The following is an 18,069-nucleotide window of genomic DNA, read 5'->3' as shown; positions in this document are numbered from 1 at the left end:
GCGAGAACCGAGATCTGGCAGACTTCTGGTCCAGATCGGAGGACGACTTGCTATCCGACTTCGCCGAAAGATCGGTGTTGGTGCTGTTGGCGGAGTCAATGTAGTCGGGTTCGGAGGACCAGTCGAAGAGTGGGGTCCATCAGTTGGAAGACGTGCTTTTCCGGCTGTGTGTGTGCCCGGTTTCCGGTGACCTCCGGTGGCGCATGCGCGGACTCCTATCGGCCGGAAAGCTACGAGAGTGGAAGGTATGTGTTAGAAAATTCCAGCGGGCAGCAAAGGCAAAGTTGTCGGCCGGCTGCCCGCCGGTGACAAAGAAATACAGGCTTAAATCTTATAGCTCTGATACCATGATAAATGATGTATTATTGATTGATATCTAATTACAAGATTGTTGTATATATTGATATTTTTATCTGTATATTACAAGTCCTATATATAGAGAGGTTTTGGGAGTAGTAGGTGTAGAGTGGGTGGTGGTAGTAGGTAAAGTGGAGGTGGTAGGTGGAGTGGGTGAGGAGTAGTGGAGGTGTGTAGTGGTAGTGGTAGGTTTTAGTGGTGTAGGAGGTGTACATTAACAAAGAGGATGCCTTTAAATTTTAAAGAAACACAATTAATTATGTTAAATTTATGAAATTAAATGTATTTTTTGGATTATTTACGTAGAGACTTTTTAAATTATTATCAAATACCACTTTGACCCTTGAATTATAAATGTATAAACTGATCCCCTAAACTATCAAAATACATGACGTACACCCTCTCGGTCTTTCAGCTAAGAGTGAATCGTCAAATTGAAAGTCACGCATCAAGATTTTAATTATTTTATGACTAAAGTATCTTTCAGCAGTGGGTCAATTACATAGTGACTCTCAAACTATCATACAGATCACTTTATCTCTCTGAACTCTTATGAAGTGTCACACTCCATCACCTTTGAAATATAAAAACGTACAATTTAACTTTTTAACTATCAAAATGTCACTTACACACTGATGCCGTTAACAAAAATGGTGAAATCATCTAATTGTCTAATCTTTCTATATCTTACATGTTCTCTCTTTGTAGTCCATCAAAAACCATTACCACCTTTTTTTAAAAAAAATAAAATAAAATAAAAGGATTTTTTTAAATGAAATCTGGAGGTGAGGAGGTAGGCTAGGGTTTATTATCAATCTTTTTTTAGAATAATGTTATACGAATAAAAAATTTATATATAATGATGTGGTTCATTGTGAACCTTTTCACTTTAAAACAAAACACTATTAAAAATGTATTTATTTACAATAATGGTAATGTTACATCAGTCTTGTCAAGTTTTTTCTATGAATTTTAGGTATGTTTAGAATTCTTCTTTAGAAAAAATATACATCTTGATAGTTTTTTGTTTTTTGTTTTTCTGAAAAGTGACATTTTGATAGTTATATAATCTAATTGTATGCTACTATAATTCAAGGTGATGAAGTGATACTTCATAAAAGTTTAGGGGTAAAATAATACAAGGAGTGGAATATTCTAATAATTCAACATGTTTTGTTAATGTTGTCAAGGGTTTTACAATGGGACTGGCTTCACTGTTCAAGTTCATGAGGTCCATTACGAGTCTTATTTTGATGATCCAAATAATTCATTTTATCAAGCCTTGCCTGTATATCATCTATAAAAAAAAATTTAAATCGATCTAATATCCGTAACCCCTTCATTTTATATAATTTGTCTCCATAAAAGTAGCGGTCAACGTGTTTTAAAAATAAATCATTCATTTTTTTAGATACAAATGTGATAAATAAAGAGGTTACGAATATTAGATTGACCTAAATTTTTTTTATAGATAATATACATGCAAGGTTCGATAATGAATGATTTGAATTATCGAAACGAGACTCATAATGTCCTTATGAGCCAGAACAGTTCTCTCCAATCCTCTAGACTAAAAAGAAACCTCTCCCTCTTACAATATCTATAATTTAGGAAGTCAGTTTTTATGTTTTCTTAATTTAAAAGGTCAAAAGGATCCTTAACTATAGTTTAAGGGATGCTTAACCAGGGTTCGAAAACGTAAACTTACCAAATAGAATCTTGAGAATTTTTCTTGGTACCATTTTTTCTTTTAAACTGTATAGTGATCAACTACCAAGCATACAACCATTAGCTTCCCACCATGACTATCGTTGAAACACTTGGCCAAAAAGTTTACAATACCTCTTATTATGCCACTATACACTACCAGTCGAAGAAACTCGTTGCCCTGCACCAAAACAAATATACACACAGTGGCCTGGCATAAAATTCAGTGGAGAGGAGGTATAAATTAATGGCAACATTAACTTCTTTTTTTTCATAATAAACAATAATGAGATATTACTAAACTTAAATATTAAGAGTTCATTTGGATAAATGTAAATTTTAAATTAAAGGATTTGAGATTAAATTTTATACAAATATTGGGGAGTAACTATTTTATAAGTGGATTGTAAATTTAAAAAAGAAGATAAGCTGAGATAAAAATAATATATTTTAGTAGAGAAATTTTATAAAACATACCGCAAAAAAAATGTCTATCATATGTCGCAATTATGATTTTCGTGATCTTCAGTTATAACACATTATAGTGTTAGATATAATTTTGTTATATTTTCTTGTTATTGTTATTTTGGTTATGACTATATATCTAGTAATAGTTAGTTATGACTTATTCTGATATTAATTATAACCTATTGTAATTATTTTTTTTATTATTTTTTTTATTTTTTTTATAATTGAAGATGTGTTGCTTGATTATAATTTACATAATTTATATAGTGTTCATTCTTGTTATGAATGGAAAGAAACACATGGAAGATATAAATTTCATATCTTCATTGAAATTAATTATGTTAGTATGTCAATAATGATAGACATTACCATTATATTGAAATTTTCATAAATAATAATATGACTTATCATAGTCTATTTATTTTCAATCAAAATAATCATTATTATTCTCATAATTTTAAAATGTCATTGACATTTCACTTTAAATAATATTTTTATAAATTTTCTTATTTAAAACATTTTCTTTATGTGTAAAAAAAGAAAAAAAAAATTCCAAAATGCAGGGTGGTGAGCCTGATGTACCGCTGCCACTGTATACACATACGAAAATTCTATACCGTATGCATATATATATATATATATATATACATATATACTGAAAACAACCAAATGACAGTTTCCATCCATTCAATCATAACCATGTCATCAAACATCCAAATGCCAAAACATACCCACAGCCATTGCAAAATCAATCAAACAAATTCACAGCGAAAAGCATACAAAGCATTTCCGGACTAAAATCAATCAAGTCCCATTGAGACCTACATGCATATAGACTATACCTCTGCACAATCATTTCAATCAAGTACCCAACAAAAGTTGGTAGTATGCAAATACATCTTTAATCATTAAAATAAAAATAAAAAAATACACCCAAAAAAAAGTAAAAAATATTTGTATTCATCTACCATCGAATTGAACCTACCCACCCCAGAAGAAAGAAAAAGAAACAAGAAGAGAGTAAAAGTTAGGATATCAACTGGAAAATTCCCGACATCTCATCCTCTTCAAAAAAATGAAGGATCTGTCCAACCACTAAGTTGCTAGATTTTTTAAAAACAAAATCTATTTCAATCTCTCAGTGATCAATCTCTAAGCTATGCTTCATCAAGCAGGTAACAGATAACCAGGGTGCCACAGTTTTGGCTGTTTCATTGACAGCAATCCCACCACCACGGTTTGTGCGCCCACAATCATTGCTTCCCATGTTATCATCCCTCTAATATCCGCCATCAGCTCCATGGTTTGAAAATCCTCCTCTATTGTTACCACCCCTATTACCAAACTCAGTCCTCCCATTGAAATCACCACGAGAATAGCCTCTGCTGCTTCCATAGATTCCACATCCTCGGTTGCCCTCATTCCTGAATCCATATCCTCTTCTGCTGAAAACCACACCCTGTTCACTGCAGAGAAAGAACAGCTGTAGGTACAGAGAAGAAAGTCGCATGCATAGATTAAACCTTAGAAGCCATCATAAAAAAAAAAAAAAAAAAAAAAAAAAATTATATTCATAAATAAAATTCATACAAAATAGGGAGTGTATTCCTGTTTCATACGAGGACAGGTTGCATCGTAAACATGTTCTTTCTACCCATGTTATGGATATATATTTCCCTGTTCTCTAGTTCCATTTTTTGAACAAAACATAAGCCACAAAATTCGAGGTTAATTCCCTTTCTTAGAAGATTGAACTAGCATTATAAAACCCAACTTGCCTCTAGAATTAGTAGACCTCTTTTCCTCCACAACCACTTGGAGTATATTAATTGTAAGAGGTGAAGCCTGAAAGAAAAAAGGAAATATATTTCAAACCGCAAAACAGGATATAGTTTGTGCCAAAAAACCGGCAGGTAGCAAGGAATGATAAAAGCAACATTCATTAACATTAAACAATAGAATTGAACATCCAAAATTCAGAGAAGCATGATAGAGAACTCAGCACTCACACCAATATGCTACGTTGACTTTGGCTCATGTAAAGGTATCAGTATAACCGTATCAGTTAAATGTTTGTTTGCACTCAAACAGCTGATTTGGCTAACAGAAAATCGGGCGACCAATAGCTCAGCTCAAATAGAAATTGCTATCGAGGGGAAATGATTTGGTTCAACTTTGAAAATCTCGAAAGGAACTATATAAAGAACAGTATATCTCCAGTTATTCTGAAGAAGTACAATGACATTAGAAGACATAAACCTACTACAAAAGAAAAATTAGCCAAATTTGCTACCAAGATGGTACAAGGGCAATAGTGAGGATGCCAGGTTGAAAATAGTGTTACTCATAATAGTAAGGTTGCCATGTTGAAAGTAGTGTTACATGGTCTCTTTAAATCCCCCTAGTGTACCAATATCCACTGGATATTACTTGGGTAAAGATATGGATATGTATCAAACCCTGCACTCGAATCAAACATTTGAATCCTCTAATATTTAATTTCAAGAATATTCATAAATATTGTTGCTGATAAATGAAAAAGTACATTAATAAATAATAGCATCTGCCATAATATTATATTATATATTATACAATATATTTAAATGTTCATGACATGTACACGTACCCATACCTAATTCTTGGACACATCCTTTGGATAGAGTTTAGGGAGATCCGACACGTAGACACATCCACACCCAATACTCATACTCAAGGTCATGTAACATAGGCTGGGAAGCAACAAGAAGGCAACTACAATCATGCAATAGTATGGTTGCTTCAAAAAGGTGACAGTTGCCACAACAATGGCAGTGAGAAAACCAACAAAGTGCCACAAGTGACTGATGTCGGAAGTGTGGTGGTTGTGAGACAGTCAGAGGTCACCAATATACTGGTGCTAGCAATTGTGAAAAATGTGTCACTCCTAGTAATAGTGGTGGCTAGAGGTAGGAATTGCAAAGGTAAAAGTTGTGGAGCCCCATCAACCACACTATTCCCGCTAATTCCTGCCTAGTAGTCATCTTTAAAAAATTCAGCTATCCCTCTCATGTCCACTAACAAAAATGCACTGACAAACCCATAAGCAACCAACCTTATTCAATTTCCTGTGAACTCGTGAAGAAAGGCAAATTTCTTCCACAAATAACAAATAGAGCATATAAACCATACTTCACAATAGAATCTGATCGGAAACCAAATAAATTTAGAAATTGGGTTAAAACTAAAAGGAGAATTGCAACCTATAAATCTACTAATCCAAAAAAAAAAAAATAAAAAATAAAGAGTGGAATTGCAGGGAGACATAAAGTTGCAATACAGAATAAATCAAAGAAAATTAAAAGACAAACAAATCTTCAATGGCTTTGATATTAAAGAGAGTATGAAATCTTAACAGACGAGGTCACAGGTCCATAAACCAGCCATCACTGCAGGACAAAAAAGCAGCAGCTAAACAAAACAGGACAGTAATCAGCTGGAAAAGGAAACACAAGTCATCTGCTGACTTTTCCAGTAGGTTTTATACACATATGGGTTCCACTCTAGCGCAGCCATTTATAACATCTAAAAATCAAAACTCAAAATACGATGGAACATGGATCCAATGTGAAACACCCTAAAATCTGAGTCAAATTTTCTCTTTTTCCGCAAAACCTGCTCCAAATCATTTGCTGAGCTGACCAAACTAGTGTTGCTAAAAAAACGTTAATACCCCAACAAATTACATTTTGGAATGCACGTTCCAAAATATGGCACACTTTTGTTCCAAAACGATAAATTTGGCAAATCAAAAAGTTTTTTACAATATATTTCCTAAACATTTTCTTAAGAGTAAAAACTCAAATACAATAAACTAAAATCTAAGGTGAGTGAAGTTTTGACAGAACAAAACATAAAAAATGGGTTATAAGCTCATATAAATGTGTTGCTATATGATTGATTCGGAAAATGACCTACATTTTATTGGATGTTTAATTATTAAAAGAATATTACTCTAGAAATATCTCAAATTCTTTTAGTGCAATCTATACAAGTATACTCCTAACCAAACCAAACAAAGTCTTGCATCCCAATCAACTGGAATTGGCTACATGAATTTTTTTTGCTATTCAGCTCTATCAAGGGCAATGTGTTTAGTTAAATTAAATAAATTCATACTTTTTTAGAATACCGCGTCCCATGTCAATTGAGATCTTCCCAAAGTCTGCTTGAGGCAATGTGTGACCTAAAGAAACAAATTTATATGAAGTTTTTGCATTTATTTTATTTATTGTAAAATTACTTATTTAAAATATATTTGTTTCACTTTTTGAGATGAAAATTTACTAATTATATCTTTATATTCAAGTTTTGGTAATATATAATGTTCAATTAATAGCTGAGTTAATCCACTCTTCTACCATGATTAATCTAAGGAAAGATTTTATCAATTTCATTTTTTATTTTTGTAAAACAACTATCAGAGGTATTATCAATAATATTATATTAGCAATTAATACAATATAGTTTTTTCAATATAAATTATTATGCTAATTGGAGTGCTTTCTTCAATTTTTAATTTTAATTTTATTTTATGCACATGTAGTTGCCCAATACTCTCGTAAAACATTGGTTTTATAGCGGTTCTATAAAATTTTCCTCTCAATTTTGTTGGCATACATCGGATCACATAACTTGCCAGACAGACGGACTTCTCGACTTGAGTCAACCTACTGAGTCCCCCTACTGAGTCCCCCTCACCATACTTGTTAATAATCAAACCTAAACAACAAAAATGTTGACCATTTGTTATCATGGTTTTCAATCCTTGTCCGTTATTCCCACTTCTGCCATTGCTAAAGTTATACTCTCTATATATTCAGAAAACTGAAATGGAGAAAGAACACGATCACACCCTATAAACTAGGTAGCAAGACCAAAAATCTACATGCATGGCTGAAAAAAAAAATGCCAGAATAGCAAACAGTGGCACAATAGCTGAAATAATATGATTAAAAAATCAACATGAAAAAAAGCACAAGAATGCCACTAGCTTCATTGCTATTTTATCTCATCAAATTGAAAACACTTTGCTTGGTTACACTTTTCCAAAATCACTCTTTAGAAAATTCTACTTTCTTATTTTAAGTGTTTTTTTGTTTTTACTAAATTTTTTTTTAATATTTTAAGTAATTTTTTTTTAACTTTTTAGGCATACCTAACATAAATATACCTAAAAAGTAAAAAATTTGTGAAAAAAACCTTTTAAAAATTCACTAAATACCAAAAATACAAAAAAAAAAAAAAAAAAACGAGAATTCAGTACATTTTTTGTATTTTCATGTATTTATTAATTTTTTAAAATATTTTTTCACAATTTTTTTACTTTTTAGATACATGCAAGTAAGGTGTATCTAAAAAAGTAAAAAAAATGTTTAAAATTTTAAAAATATTCACTAAAAACAAAAAAATACGAAAACAAAAAAACTCAGTTTTCACTTAATCCAAAATTTAAAACCAGACACATTGATAAAACTTAAACTAAGAAAAAGATTATGACTCATCCATCTTCTCATTCATATAATGATATAAGTATACAAATGGGAGAAGACAGATCATTTCCAAAAGGCATAGATTAATGTATACCTCAATTGCTGTTTGCACAGCACTTGCCACCTCAAATTCCACAAAGCCAAAACAAAATCCCTGCTACTGTAATATAAAGGCCAAAAATAACTAAGAATAATAAAACCAAAAGTAATTAAGTATGGCAAAATAACTTGACCTGATACATACTTCGTTACTCTTAATTTGAATACCGCCTGTCTTTATTGGTCCAAACCGCTTGAACTCATTCTCAAGTAGGGCATGTGCGTTCAAAAGAAGACCCTTTGGTCATGTTTGTTTGGGCGGATGGGATTAACATTCCCATGACTAATAGTCCTAGGATTACAAATCCGTTGGACTATGTATCCTATCTTAACTAATAGTGAAGTTTAAAATAATTAGTCCATACTTCAATTGTTTAACCAAACATCGGATTAATAATTTTATTGGACTATTAGTCCAATCCCACGCTCATGTCCACCCAAACAAACATGACCTATATGTAAATCGAATAACCATCAGCTGCCCAAAAAAATAGTAGATAAATACATGACTAAAATAACTAGATACATCAAATATTCACCAAATGTTGGTTGTGAAGTGAACTGATATTCAGCAATAAGCAGCACCAACACTAAGATGAAACATGGCTGCAAGCCGGCGCACCTTCACCCTCTTGGTTATTCCCATTCTGTATGGCATCTGAACCAGAAACTGGTGGCTCAGCTGCTGAGGCTGATGCCTGAGCAAGGTTCACTTGTTGCTCTTGGCTCTTTGCTGCAGATCTCCGAGGAGCAGGTGATACAGGAGATGATGTTAGAATTTACCATCACCTACCACACACTTACCATCACCTACCACACACTCACCTACTACACTCACCTACTCCTCACCTACCACCACCTAACCTACATCTATATAATCAATCCATTGTAACAGAACATCAATGTATAATATCAATCAATAAATACATCAATTTTAACATGGTATCAGAGCCATAAGATTTAGGCCTGTATTTCTTTCTCACCGGCGGGCAGCCGGCCGACAACTCTGCCTTTGCTGCCCGCTGGAATTTTCTACACATACCTTCCCCTCTCCTCTCCACCTTCCGTTTCTCAACCGCCCACTCGACATTTCTTCTTCACTTTAGCACAACAACAACGCCCCCCCCCCCCCACTTCAGATATTTTTCTCTCTCAATATCTCTTTCAATTTTTGTAGTGAAGAATACATACATACATCCCTACATACATACACAGAGAGAGAGCCGTACGGCGCTAGCAGATGGCGTCGGAGAACACTCACCCAGATGGGGAAGAGACCCCAAGAACAATCTCCGTCGTAGACCAAACCCTCCTCCTCATCCATTCCGACGACCCTTCTTTCCCAATCCTCTCCTATATAATTAGTACCTCATTTTTTTTTAAACTCATCTTTTATTTTATTTTAATATATATATATACATTAAAATAATGAATCCTCAAATCACAACTCTGTGCTGGTTCCCCGTTATTTCCCACTACTCTTTTATTTTAATATATCTATATATTTTTATTATACTATATTTTCTCTTCTTTTCTTTTATTTTATTTTCTTTTATTGTTTTCTATCTTTCTTTTCCCAACACAAAAAAAAAACCAAACAAACCAACCAAAACCCTTTATCAATTTGCACAACAAACCATGTTTTATTCATCTCAGGGGTTCACCCCGATCCACATTTTACACCAGAACCACAAAAAAAAAAAAAAAAAACAAAAAAAAAAAAAACCACACACAAGATCACCATCACAACAACAACAGATTTGTTTTCTTTTCTGCAGACGGCCACCCACCGCCCTACTCTGCCGCCGGTCTCTTCTTTTTGCCTCCGTCTTGGGCGGTCCTTGACGGTACTGCCTCCGTGTTTCCTTGTCCACCGAGCACGTTCACTCCCCCATACTCCTCCACTGCAGCATATGGCGGACCTCCGAATCGGAACATCACGGTGGCCTTCCGCTTCAGTTCCTTGTTTTCCGCCTTTAGCACACTTATCTCTGCTCGCGCATCCTTATACATGCGTTGGAGCAGAGCCAGCTGGGAGTTTAAATGCTGCACCTCATTTGTCCTACTCTGCAGCCGATTCGACAAATTTGTGACCGCCGTCATGGTTTCCACACATGACTTCAGCGTATACTGATTGGCCTCAATATCACTTTGCACCGCCATTTTTTGCTCTACCGACCGCATCGGAAAGTTCAATGGAGCAAAACCAGAGGTGTTTGGTTGAGGTTCACTGGCCACCGCACCAGTTATTTCTCTTGTGGGCTCGTTCAGTTCTGGAAAGAGCGTGAGCAGGTTCTGGGTAGCTGGACGGGAAGAAGAGGCCATGTTCTGGGTTGCTGAGTATTTCAGCTGTTACAGAGAACGAAGAGGTTTTCAATTGGTTTGTTATGCTTCCAAGCCTCAGACTTCGCTTTGGTTTATAAAGACAACACAACGACGCGGCCGACACGCCGCTCTGTCACTCACGTGCCTCACCGCGTCTCTGGCTCACCTTTTGATGGCTCGACGCTTTCTGTCGGGCACGACTTTTGATGCAGTGGGCGCGCCTTTTGAGGGCGCGTCTTTTGAGGGCCTCTTTTGGGTAGCCTATATACACCATCATACAGTTTCTTTTACAACGGTCCGACATGACCCTATAAACTGTCCCGACATTTGATTCCGGTTAGCATCTCCAACGGTCCGACATGACCCTATAAACTGTCCCGACATTGATTCCGGTTAGCATACAGTGTCCTCTACAACGTTATGACACCCCCATACAGTGTCCTCTACCACGTTATGACACCCCCATTCAGTATCCTCTACACCGTTATGACACCCCCTTCAGTGTCCTCTACACCGTTATGGCACCACCATACAGTGTCCTCTACAACGTTATGACACCACCATCCAGTGTCCTCTACCACGTTATGACACCACCTTTCAGTGTCTTCACCAACGGTCTGACACGACCATACAGTGTCTCCTATCTTTTTTTATTTTTATGTATTTTCTTGTTTTGTTCCTCTCTTCAAACTCAAGTTGGTTAGTTTCTATCCTCCTTGAGTTTGCGGGGGGCTGTTAGAATTTACCATCACCTACCACACACTTACCATCACCTACCACACACTCACCTACTACACTCACCTACTCCTCACCTACCACCACCTAACCTACATCTATATAATCAATCCATTGTAACAGAACATCAATGTATAATATCAATCAATAAATACATCAATTTTAACAGATGACAATGGCACAGCACTCTCCTTCATGTCCATCACCTGAAAACACCAATATGAAGTTACTGATTATTTGTCCTCTCAAAGCATCCACAGGCAGACAGCACCAAAACAGACTTGGTCAACATTGTCATTTATACAAAACCTCATTACCAATTTACCACACTATGTAATCCTACATACACGTACAAATTACCAGCAACATGTCCCTACTGAGGGAAATAGCAATCATAGGAGATTAGTGGCCTTTACCTACTTAATATATGATATGGGCCGGCTTTTTGCGCAACTGTCCCTTGCCTCGGTAAGTCTGTTCTAGGAACTCTTTATTTCCAACTGGTTGGTGTATCCGGCTCTTGATCCTAAGGTAATTTAACTCTCACAAGCGATCAATTAATGCCAACAAAAGCATACTTACAATAGCAGCATAAGACTTATTCGGCATTTCGTCAATTTGGGAGTTGGATTCAACCACCATCTGTAAATCATCTGGTACTTCATCAACAATGTCAGCCACTGGCACCTCCTCTTCCACAATTGACACTTCTCCATCGTCAGAGGGACTGAGTGCTTCTTCCCCATTGAACTCTATGGAAACCATTGTTTGCTCAAAAACATCTCTCCCGCACAGGAGAAGGATCTGCCAACCAAAGAAAAAAAGGTCTTGATCTAAATAGTTTATACAGTATGATTTGTCACACTTGAATTAGGTAACTCTTTTTTCTTCTTCAGTTTTTTTCCCCTCTTTCTCTTTCTAAAAACCTCCTCCCCGGGCCTCTCTTTGGGCCGGCCGGCCGCCGCCTTTGGCTATGGCGGTCGGCTGGGCTAGCTTCTTTCGTGTTTGTTTGTTGTCTTCCCGTTAATAAACTTGAGTCCCCCATTATTTTCCCACCTAGGAGTGTTTGGTGTGCTGCGGTGTTTTTGTTGGTGTTTCCAGGCCGTTCTAGCAGATCTCTTCGGGGTATTGGTGTGTTGTTTTCAGTTGGGGACGTCCAGAACTTCACTCGAGCGCTCTTTTGTGAGGTGGAGCTTGAGGGGTGAACTCTTGTTCAGATTTTTGGAGAAGGTTTGATGCTTGGTTTGGGCGGAACTTGGGTGTCGGAGGTGTTCCAGATCTGTCTGGTTTTCACTCGAGCACTTCGCTTCGTGTGAGAGTTTGAGGGGTGTTAGGAGAAGACCTGGAGAAGGAAGATGATTTGTTGGTTGGTCGGTGTTTGGATTCCCAGTGGGTTCGGTGTGCTACGGTTCGGGTGTTCCAGCAACTGTGGCGTGGGGTGGCTTGTTTGGCAGTGAGCAAGAACTGTTGGGTGATGTTCAGTGGGTGAGTTGATTGTTGGGTATTGTGTGGGTGGTGTTCTGCAATGACTGGAGCTGCAATGTGGGTGATGATCTGCATTGGTGGAGCTGCAATGTTGGGGCTGAAATCTCAGGGTCTAGCAGGGGAGTTTGCCGGTGGTGAATGTGGTTTAGCAGCTTAGGAGTGGTTGGCCGGATTAGCAGCAGGTCTGGCGGAGTGGACTTCGGGAGATGGGAGTTGGCAGCAGTAGGCGTGGGCTAGGGTGGCAGCAGGCGTGGGCAGCAGGCGTGGGCAGATTGAGGTGTGGTCTTGGAGAGTGGGTGGTGATTTGACTTTAGTTTGGGTGGTTCGGCAGCTTGGGAGTTGGGTTTGTTTAGTTTAGTTTAGTTTAGTTTGTTTTGGGTGTTTTGGTGGGTAGATTATGTGGGGATTCGTGTCTTTATTTTCTTGTTAAGTCCTTCTTAACTTTTTTATGTATTTATTTAAAAAAAAATTGAGAGGCTAAGGGGTTGGTTGTATGGATGCGAGTAGCAGTAGTAGGGGTATTTCGTACTTTCCGAATCTCTCTCGATGCATGTCATCTTCCTGTACTCTTAATTTCATGCTGTTAAATGAAATTTTTCTTTGCTGATCAAAAAAAAAAAAAAAAAAAAAAAGGTCTTCACCATCAACAACAAAAGGGAACTGTGCTCAGCATGGGAGTTGGATCTTATACATTACCTTTCTCTGGAGCGAGAGGAGCCTCCACATCATTAGCAGAACTCTGGTTTCCATTGTGATGTTTGATGTCCTTCATGTATCGAAACATGTCATTCAAAACAAAGTAGCTTCTCTCTTGTGGAGCAAGGAAGAAAGTTTGAGTGAATTTCTGAATCGTGTTATCCTTCGCTGCCAAATACCCAGTTACAAGGACATGGAATCCCCCATTACAAGATTCTTGTGCATCCACTCTGTCCTGTATTCACCACAGTTAAGTGACAGTATCTTCTCGTTGATAGCCTGTGAATTGAGATCCAGGCAAACAAGAAAAGAGACTTAGAATTACATAATTCCCAATCACTTCCATCAAAACTCCCGAAATCTATTTGGTTGCTTCATGCTTTATGTAGAACTCTGAAAGTAAGAATGAAAGTAGAAATGAAATTAAAAGGCTGTATTTGGTTATGTTTGCCAAACACATTTCCACCCACTTTCATGAGTGTGGTGTTTGTTTTGAGTTTTCAAATTATAATTCTATACCTACTTTTAAAAACTCCTTTCCAGGTAGGAAAATTTGGCTAACCTGGTCGTTCTCCTGGACATCCCCCGAACGTCCGGCCGGTTGACCGAAACGGTGTTGTTTTTTTTTTTTTTTTTTGCATATTTTTATATTGTAAATAAAAAATATTTCCGATTTTTTTTTTTTAATTTTTATTTAAGCTTTGAATAGAATTTTAAGTTTTGTGTTTGGTTATGAGTCGTAAGTTTTTGAATCAAATAACTTTTTTAATTTCAAAAACTCAAAACTCTCCCCAAAATTCAATTCAAAACTCATAACCAAACAAATTTTCCATACTCAAATCATAATTTCAAAACTCACAAACTCAAAATACAACTCTACTCTCAAAACATATTTAGAAAACTCTTATCAAACGCTACCAAAGAGAATTCACTTTGTTTATTTAGCTGCATTTGAAAACCGAGAGGATAACAAAATATGAAGACAAAAACCCAGTTTTTTTACAATCTAAGAAAAACCCCAATTTTCCTTGTGAAAAACAGCAAGGCAACATTTGCAAATTTGTAAGAGAAGCCAAATTTTCCATTAATAAATTCTTCTTCTTTCATTTCCACTTTGTTTGCCCTCTTCTTTTCCTTTTCCTTTTCCTTTCCCTTTCCCTTTCCCTTTCCCTTTCTTTCCTTCCTTTTCCTTCATTGTTTCCAATAACCAACTAGAGCCCAAAACAAGTAGCAAAACAAACAAACAAACAAATAAACACTAACATTTTATTAATAGTATCCAGTAGAAGAAACATATGTTGGAAATGGTAGAAAAATTTTGAGTAAAATCAAAATTTTTTCTCAAGTTTGGTCTATTTTTTAGGTGGGTCCCGAGTGTCGATTTACTCGAGTCAAAGTGGTAACGCGTTCTATGCCGCGTTGTGATTCACGTGGTATATTTGGTTGCTCAAAACCATTACCGAGTGAATGGGAAATTGAAGCCAAAGTGTGCTCCATGAAAATGGAGTTTTGGTGGAAATTCTTTAAGGTTGTAAATTGGCTTGTCCCACATTGATTTGGTGGGAAGTTTTGAAAGGGTTTATAAGGCTTGGGTGAGATACTTGGTGTGTGCCCCAAGGGGTACCCAAGTGTTTTAGAGGGAGAGGTTATGGGTAAAATGGGCTAGACCCATTGGATCCAAAAATCACCACACACGCGTGCGGGTGCGTTGGGTTGGGCTTCTAATTTTTTTGAGCAAAAAACATTTGAATTTAATTTTCTTTTTTGATAAAACAAAATTCAGAATTAAAATTAAACTGATTTGGATTTTCTGTACATCCAAACATGGCCCTTCCCGTTTTCAAACAGAAATAAACTAGTTTGGAATTAGTGCACACCCAAACAGGGCCCTTCCCCTGTTCAATTTAAAACCAAGAGCCACATTTACATCTATAAATAGGACCACCCTCATTTGATGTTATTCATTCAGAAATTTCGTATTTCACCTCTGCTAATTATATTCTTCATCTTGCTGCATTTTATTTCTGAAAGAAAGAGTGTAAACACTTAGTGTGTTCGTAAGGCAAACAATTTGTAGTGCTGCTATTGTTTGTGGTAAGATCATTTCATCCTGGGAGATAGACGTCCAAATCTGAAAGCATCGTGGAGAGGACGAATCTGTCTTAAGGACACAGTGTCAAACACTGGACTTGATCAGAAAATAATTCGAACAAATTAAATCAAGTAAGTTATTTAATTTATTTTCAGTGTTATTTTTATTTATTAAAATCAGATTTAAATTTTGTTTTTGTAACAAAATAAAATCTGTTTTTATTTATTTATTTTTATTTCGAGTTTGATTTTTGTAATCAAACAAATTCTCTCTTTTTCTTTATTTCTTTAAATTCTAGTTGTTGTTTTGTACACAATAGAATTAAATATTTTAAATACAGTGAAGATTGTCCAACAACATATGCACTACTACTACTTATATTTCCAATACAACCAAATAACTAAGAGGTAAAGTTGAACATATTTTAAGTGAAATTCATTCTCTAAGCTTCCCAGCAAACAAATGGAGAGTAAAGTCAGACCACAACTACATGGCGCTACCAAATCACCCGCATGGTTGTAGTGATGATCATAGTCCCATTACCATCAGGACGACCTAACTTACTCATATCCTGATAAAACCGATGAACAAGCTCCGGCGATTGCTGCTGAATGTGATAGTGTTGTTGAACAAAAGCATTACCAACCTAACACAGAGCATGAAATTCATTCAAAAACCAACTCAACTCACAGCAAGCTATACATCCAATGAAAAAGTCCAGCATATAATTTCACAAAAATAAGCCAATAATGGACTTGTTTGGCAAATATATATATATATTTTTTTGGGGATTAAAACCCACAAAAAAAAAAAAAAAGACAAAACAGATCACATTCAACTAAAAAAAATCCAACCATCTTTCAAACACAAATATTTTACGTTATTAAAATAATCAAAAATTAAAAAAAAAAGCCTAAAATAACAAACCTCCCAAACGAGGCCGATAAGTACACACAACTTGAGCAGAAACTGGTTGTTCAGTTTCCGTTGCCACAGCTGCCATTACAGATGGAATCCTAACCCTATTGAACACACCATTAACTATTACGCCAGCAAATAAAAATGCATATAAAACCTTGTGTTTGGTTAGGGAATTTGAAGAGAGATTTTGAAAGGGAAAGGTGTATGAAACTAGGTAAAATATAAACATATTTTATTCACATTTTCCTTACCTTTTCTATTTTTTTTTTTCAAATCTCACCCTGAATCTCTCAATCAAACACATAAGGGCTTCTTCTTCTACTTTCTCTCTCCTCCCGTTACGCTATCTTGTTTGGGGAATTTGGGAGTGATTTAAAAAAGAAAAGAGAAAAGTTACATAAAATTAGATGAAATGTAAGTATATGTTATTCATATTTTATTTATTTATTTTTTAAATTTATTCTCAAATTTCTTAATCAAAAACCTTAGGCTCCGTTTGGTGTAACTCTCAAATTATAGTTTCATCATTGATTTGAGTGTGTTGTTTGTTTTGAGCTTTCAAATCATAATTCTACATTTATTTCTCAAAACTCAATTCAAAACATAATCATTATTTTTCAAAACTTATAACCAAACACATAATTCAAAATTCTTTTCAAAACTCAATTCAAATCAATATTTTAATTTTTTAAATATTTAAATATTTTTAAAATATTTTAATTTTGTTAAGATTTTAAATATTTTAATATTTAAATATGTAACTATTTTTTTTATTTTTTAATTTTTTGAATATTTTTAAATATTTTAATTTCAAAATATTACGATTTTAATTTTTAAAATTTTAAAATATTTTATAAAAATAAATTCGAACACTATTTTCTAAAAATATTTTTAAATATTTTAATTTTTTTATTATGTATTTGGTTACGATTTGAGTATAGAGTTGTGAAAGTAGTATGGAGTTTCGAATTATGTGTTTGGTTATGAATTTTAAAAATAATTTTTTAATTGAGTTTTGTTTTATGTGTTTGGTTACGATTTGAGTGTCGAGTTGTTTTTAATTTAAAAAAATTAACATTTTAAATTATTTAAATTTTTATAATTTAAATTTTTTGAATATTTATTTTAATTTTTTACTTATTAAATTTTTTAGATTATTTAATTTTTTTGAATATTTATTTTGAAAAAAAAATTATTTCCTTTGTAGTATTTTCAATTAAAAAATTGATTAATGTTATTTTCTGTTAATAATAATTTTTTTTAATTGAATTTTAAAAAGAGTTTGGTTATGAGTGTTGATCAGAATTTTCAATAGTGTGAAAGTAGTGTGTTTTGTTATGAGTTATAACAATTTGAGTTAAGTTTTGAAAACCCATTCCAAAACTCATAACCAAACAAATTTTCTTACTTTATATGTCAAATCAAATTGTCAAAACTTAATTTCACACTCAATTCAAAACTCAATTCAACACTCTATTAAAAAACCATAACCAAACAAATTTTCTACACTCAAATCATAATTCCACAACTTACAAACTCAAAATACAATTCATACTTTCAAATCATATTTACAAAACTCTACTAAATGTAACCTTAGTATATCTTCAGCGGAAAGGGAAGGAGGAGAGAGAAATGTGGGTTTCTGAGATTTTATGG

General features: G+C 34.8%; 1 protein-coding gene and 1 long non-coding RNA gene across 3 annotated transcripts; both read right to left on the bottom strand.

The window, feature by feature from the left end:
• Nucleotides 1-3,328: 3,328 nt before the first annotated feature.
• On the bottom strand, nucleotides 3,329-8,932 carry LOC114283023 (uncharacterized). Of its 2 annotated transcripts, XR_014364234.1 has the most exons (5): nucleotides 8,782-8,932; nucleotides 8,612-8,637; nucleotides 8,305-8,397; nucleotides 8,155-8,220; nucleotides 3,329-4,377 (listed from the first exon to the last, which is right to left on the bottom strand). It is a non-coding gene; the product is annotated as an uncharacterized LOC114283023 (long non-coding RNA). The 2 variants fall into 2 exon arrangements; XR_014364233.1 differs by having other exon boundaries at nucleotides 4,085-4,377; nucleotides 8,612-8,932.
• Nucleotides 8,933-11,392: 2,460 nt separating this feature from the next.
• Nucleotides 11,393-13,949, bottom strand: LOC145822642 (uncharacterized). Its single transcript, XM_082920194.1, has 2 exons — nucleotides 13,401-13,949; nucleotides 11,393-12,023 (listed from the first exon to the last, which is right to left on the bottom strand). Exons 1-2 carry the CDS (start codon nucleotides 13,452-13,454, stop codon nucleotides 11,763-11,765), a joined length of 315 nt encoding a protein of 104 aa, XP_082776320.1. The 5' UTR covers nucleotides 13,455-13,949; the 3' UTR covers nucleotides 11,393-11,762.
• Between the last annotated feature and the right edge of the window lie 4,120 nt (nucleotides 13,950-18,069).

The sequence above is a fragment of the Camellia sinensis genome, chromosome 3 (genome assembly GCF_055761805.1).
Source record: "Camellia sinensis isolate YWXY chromosome 3, ASM5576180v1, whole genome shotgun sequence".
Classification (NCBI taxonomy): Eukaryota; Viridiplantae; Streptophyta; class Magnoliopsida; order Ericales; family Theaceae; genus Camellia; species Camellia sinensis.
The sequence above is the reverse complement of the archived record's forward strand: the minus strand, read 5'-3'. Positions and strand labels throughout refer to the sequence as shown.

What these genes read in the sequence shown, in the direction of transcription:
- LOC145822642 (XM_082920194.1), bottom strand. Translation starts at nt 13,454, where the DNA reads ATGGAAACCAGAGTTCTGCTAATGATGTGGAGGCTCCTCTCGCTCCAG. An exon ending in TCCTCTCGCTCCAGAGAAAG is followed by an intron (nt 12,024 to 13,400) that starts GTAATGTATAAG and finishes TTTGGTTGGCAG; the next exon opens with ATCCTTCTCCTGTGCGGGAG.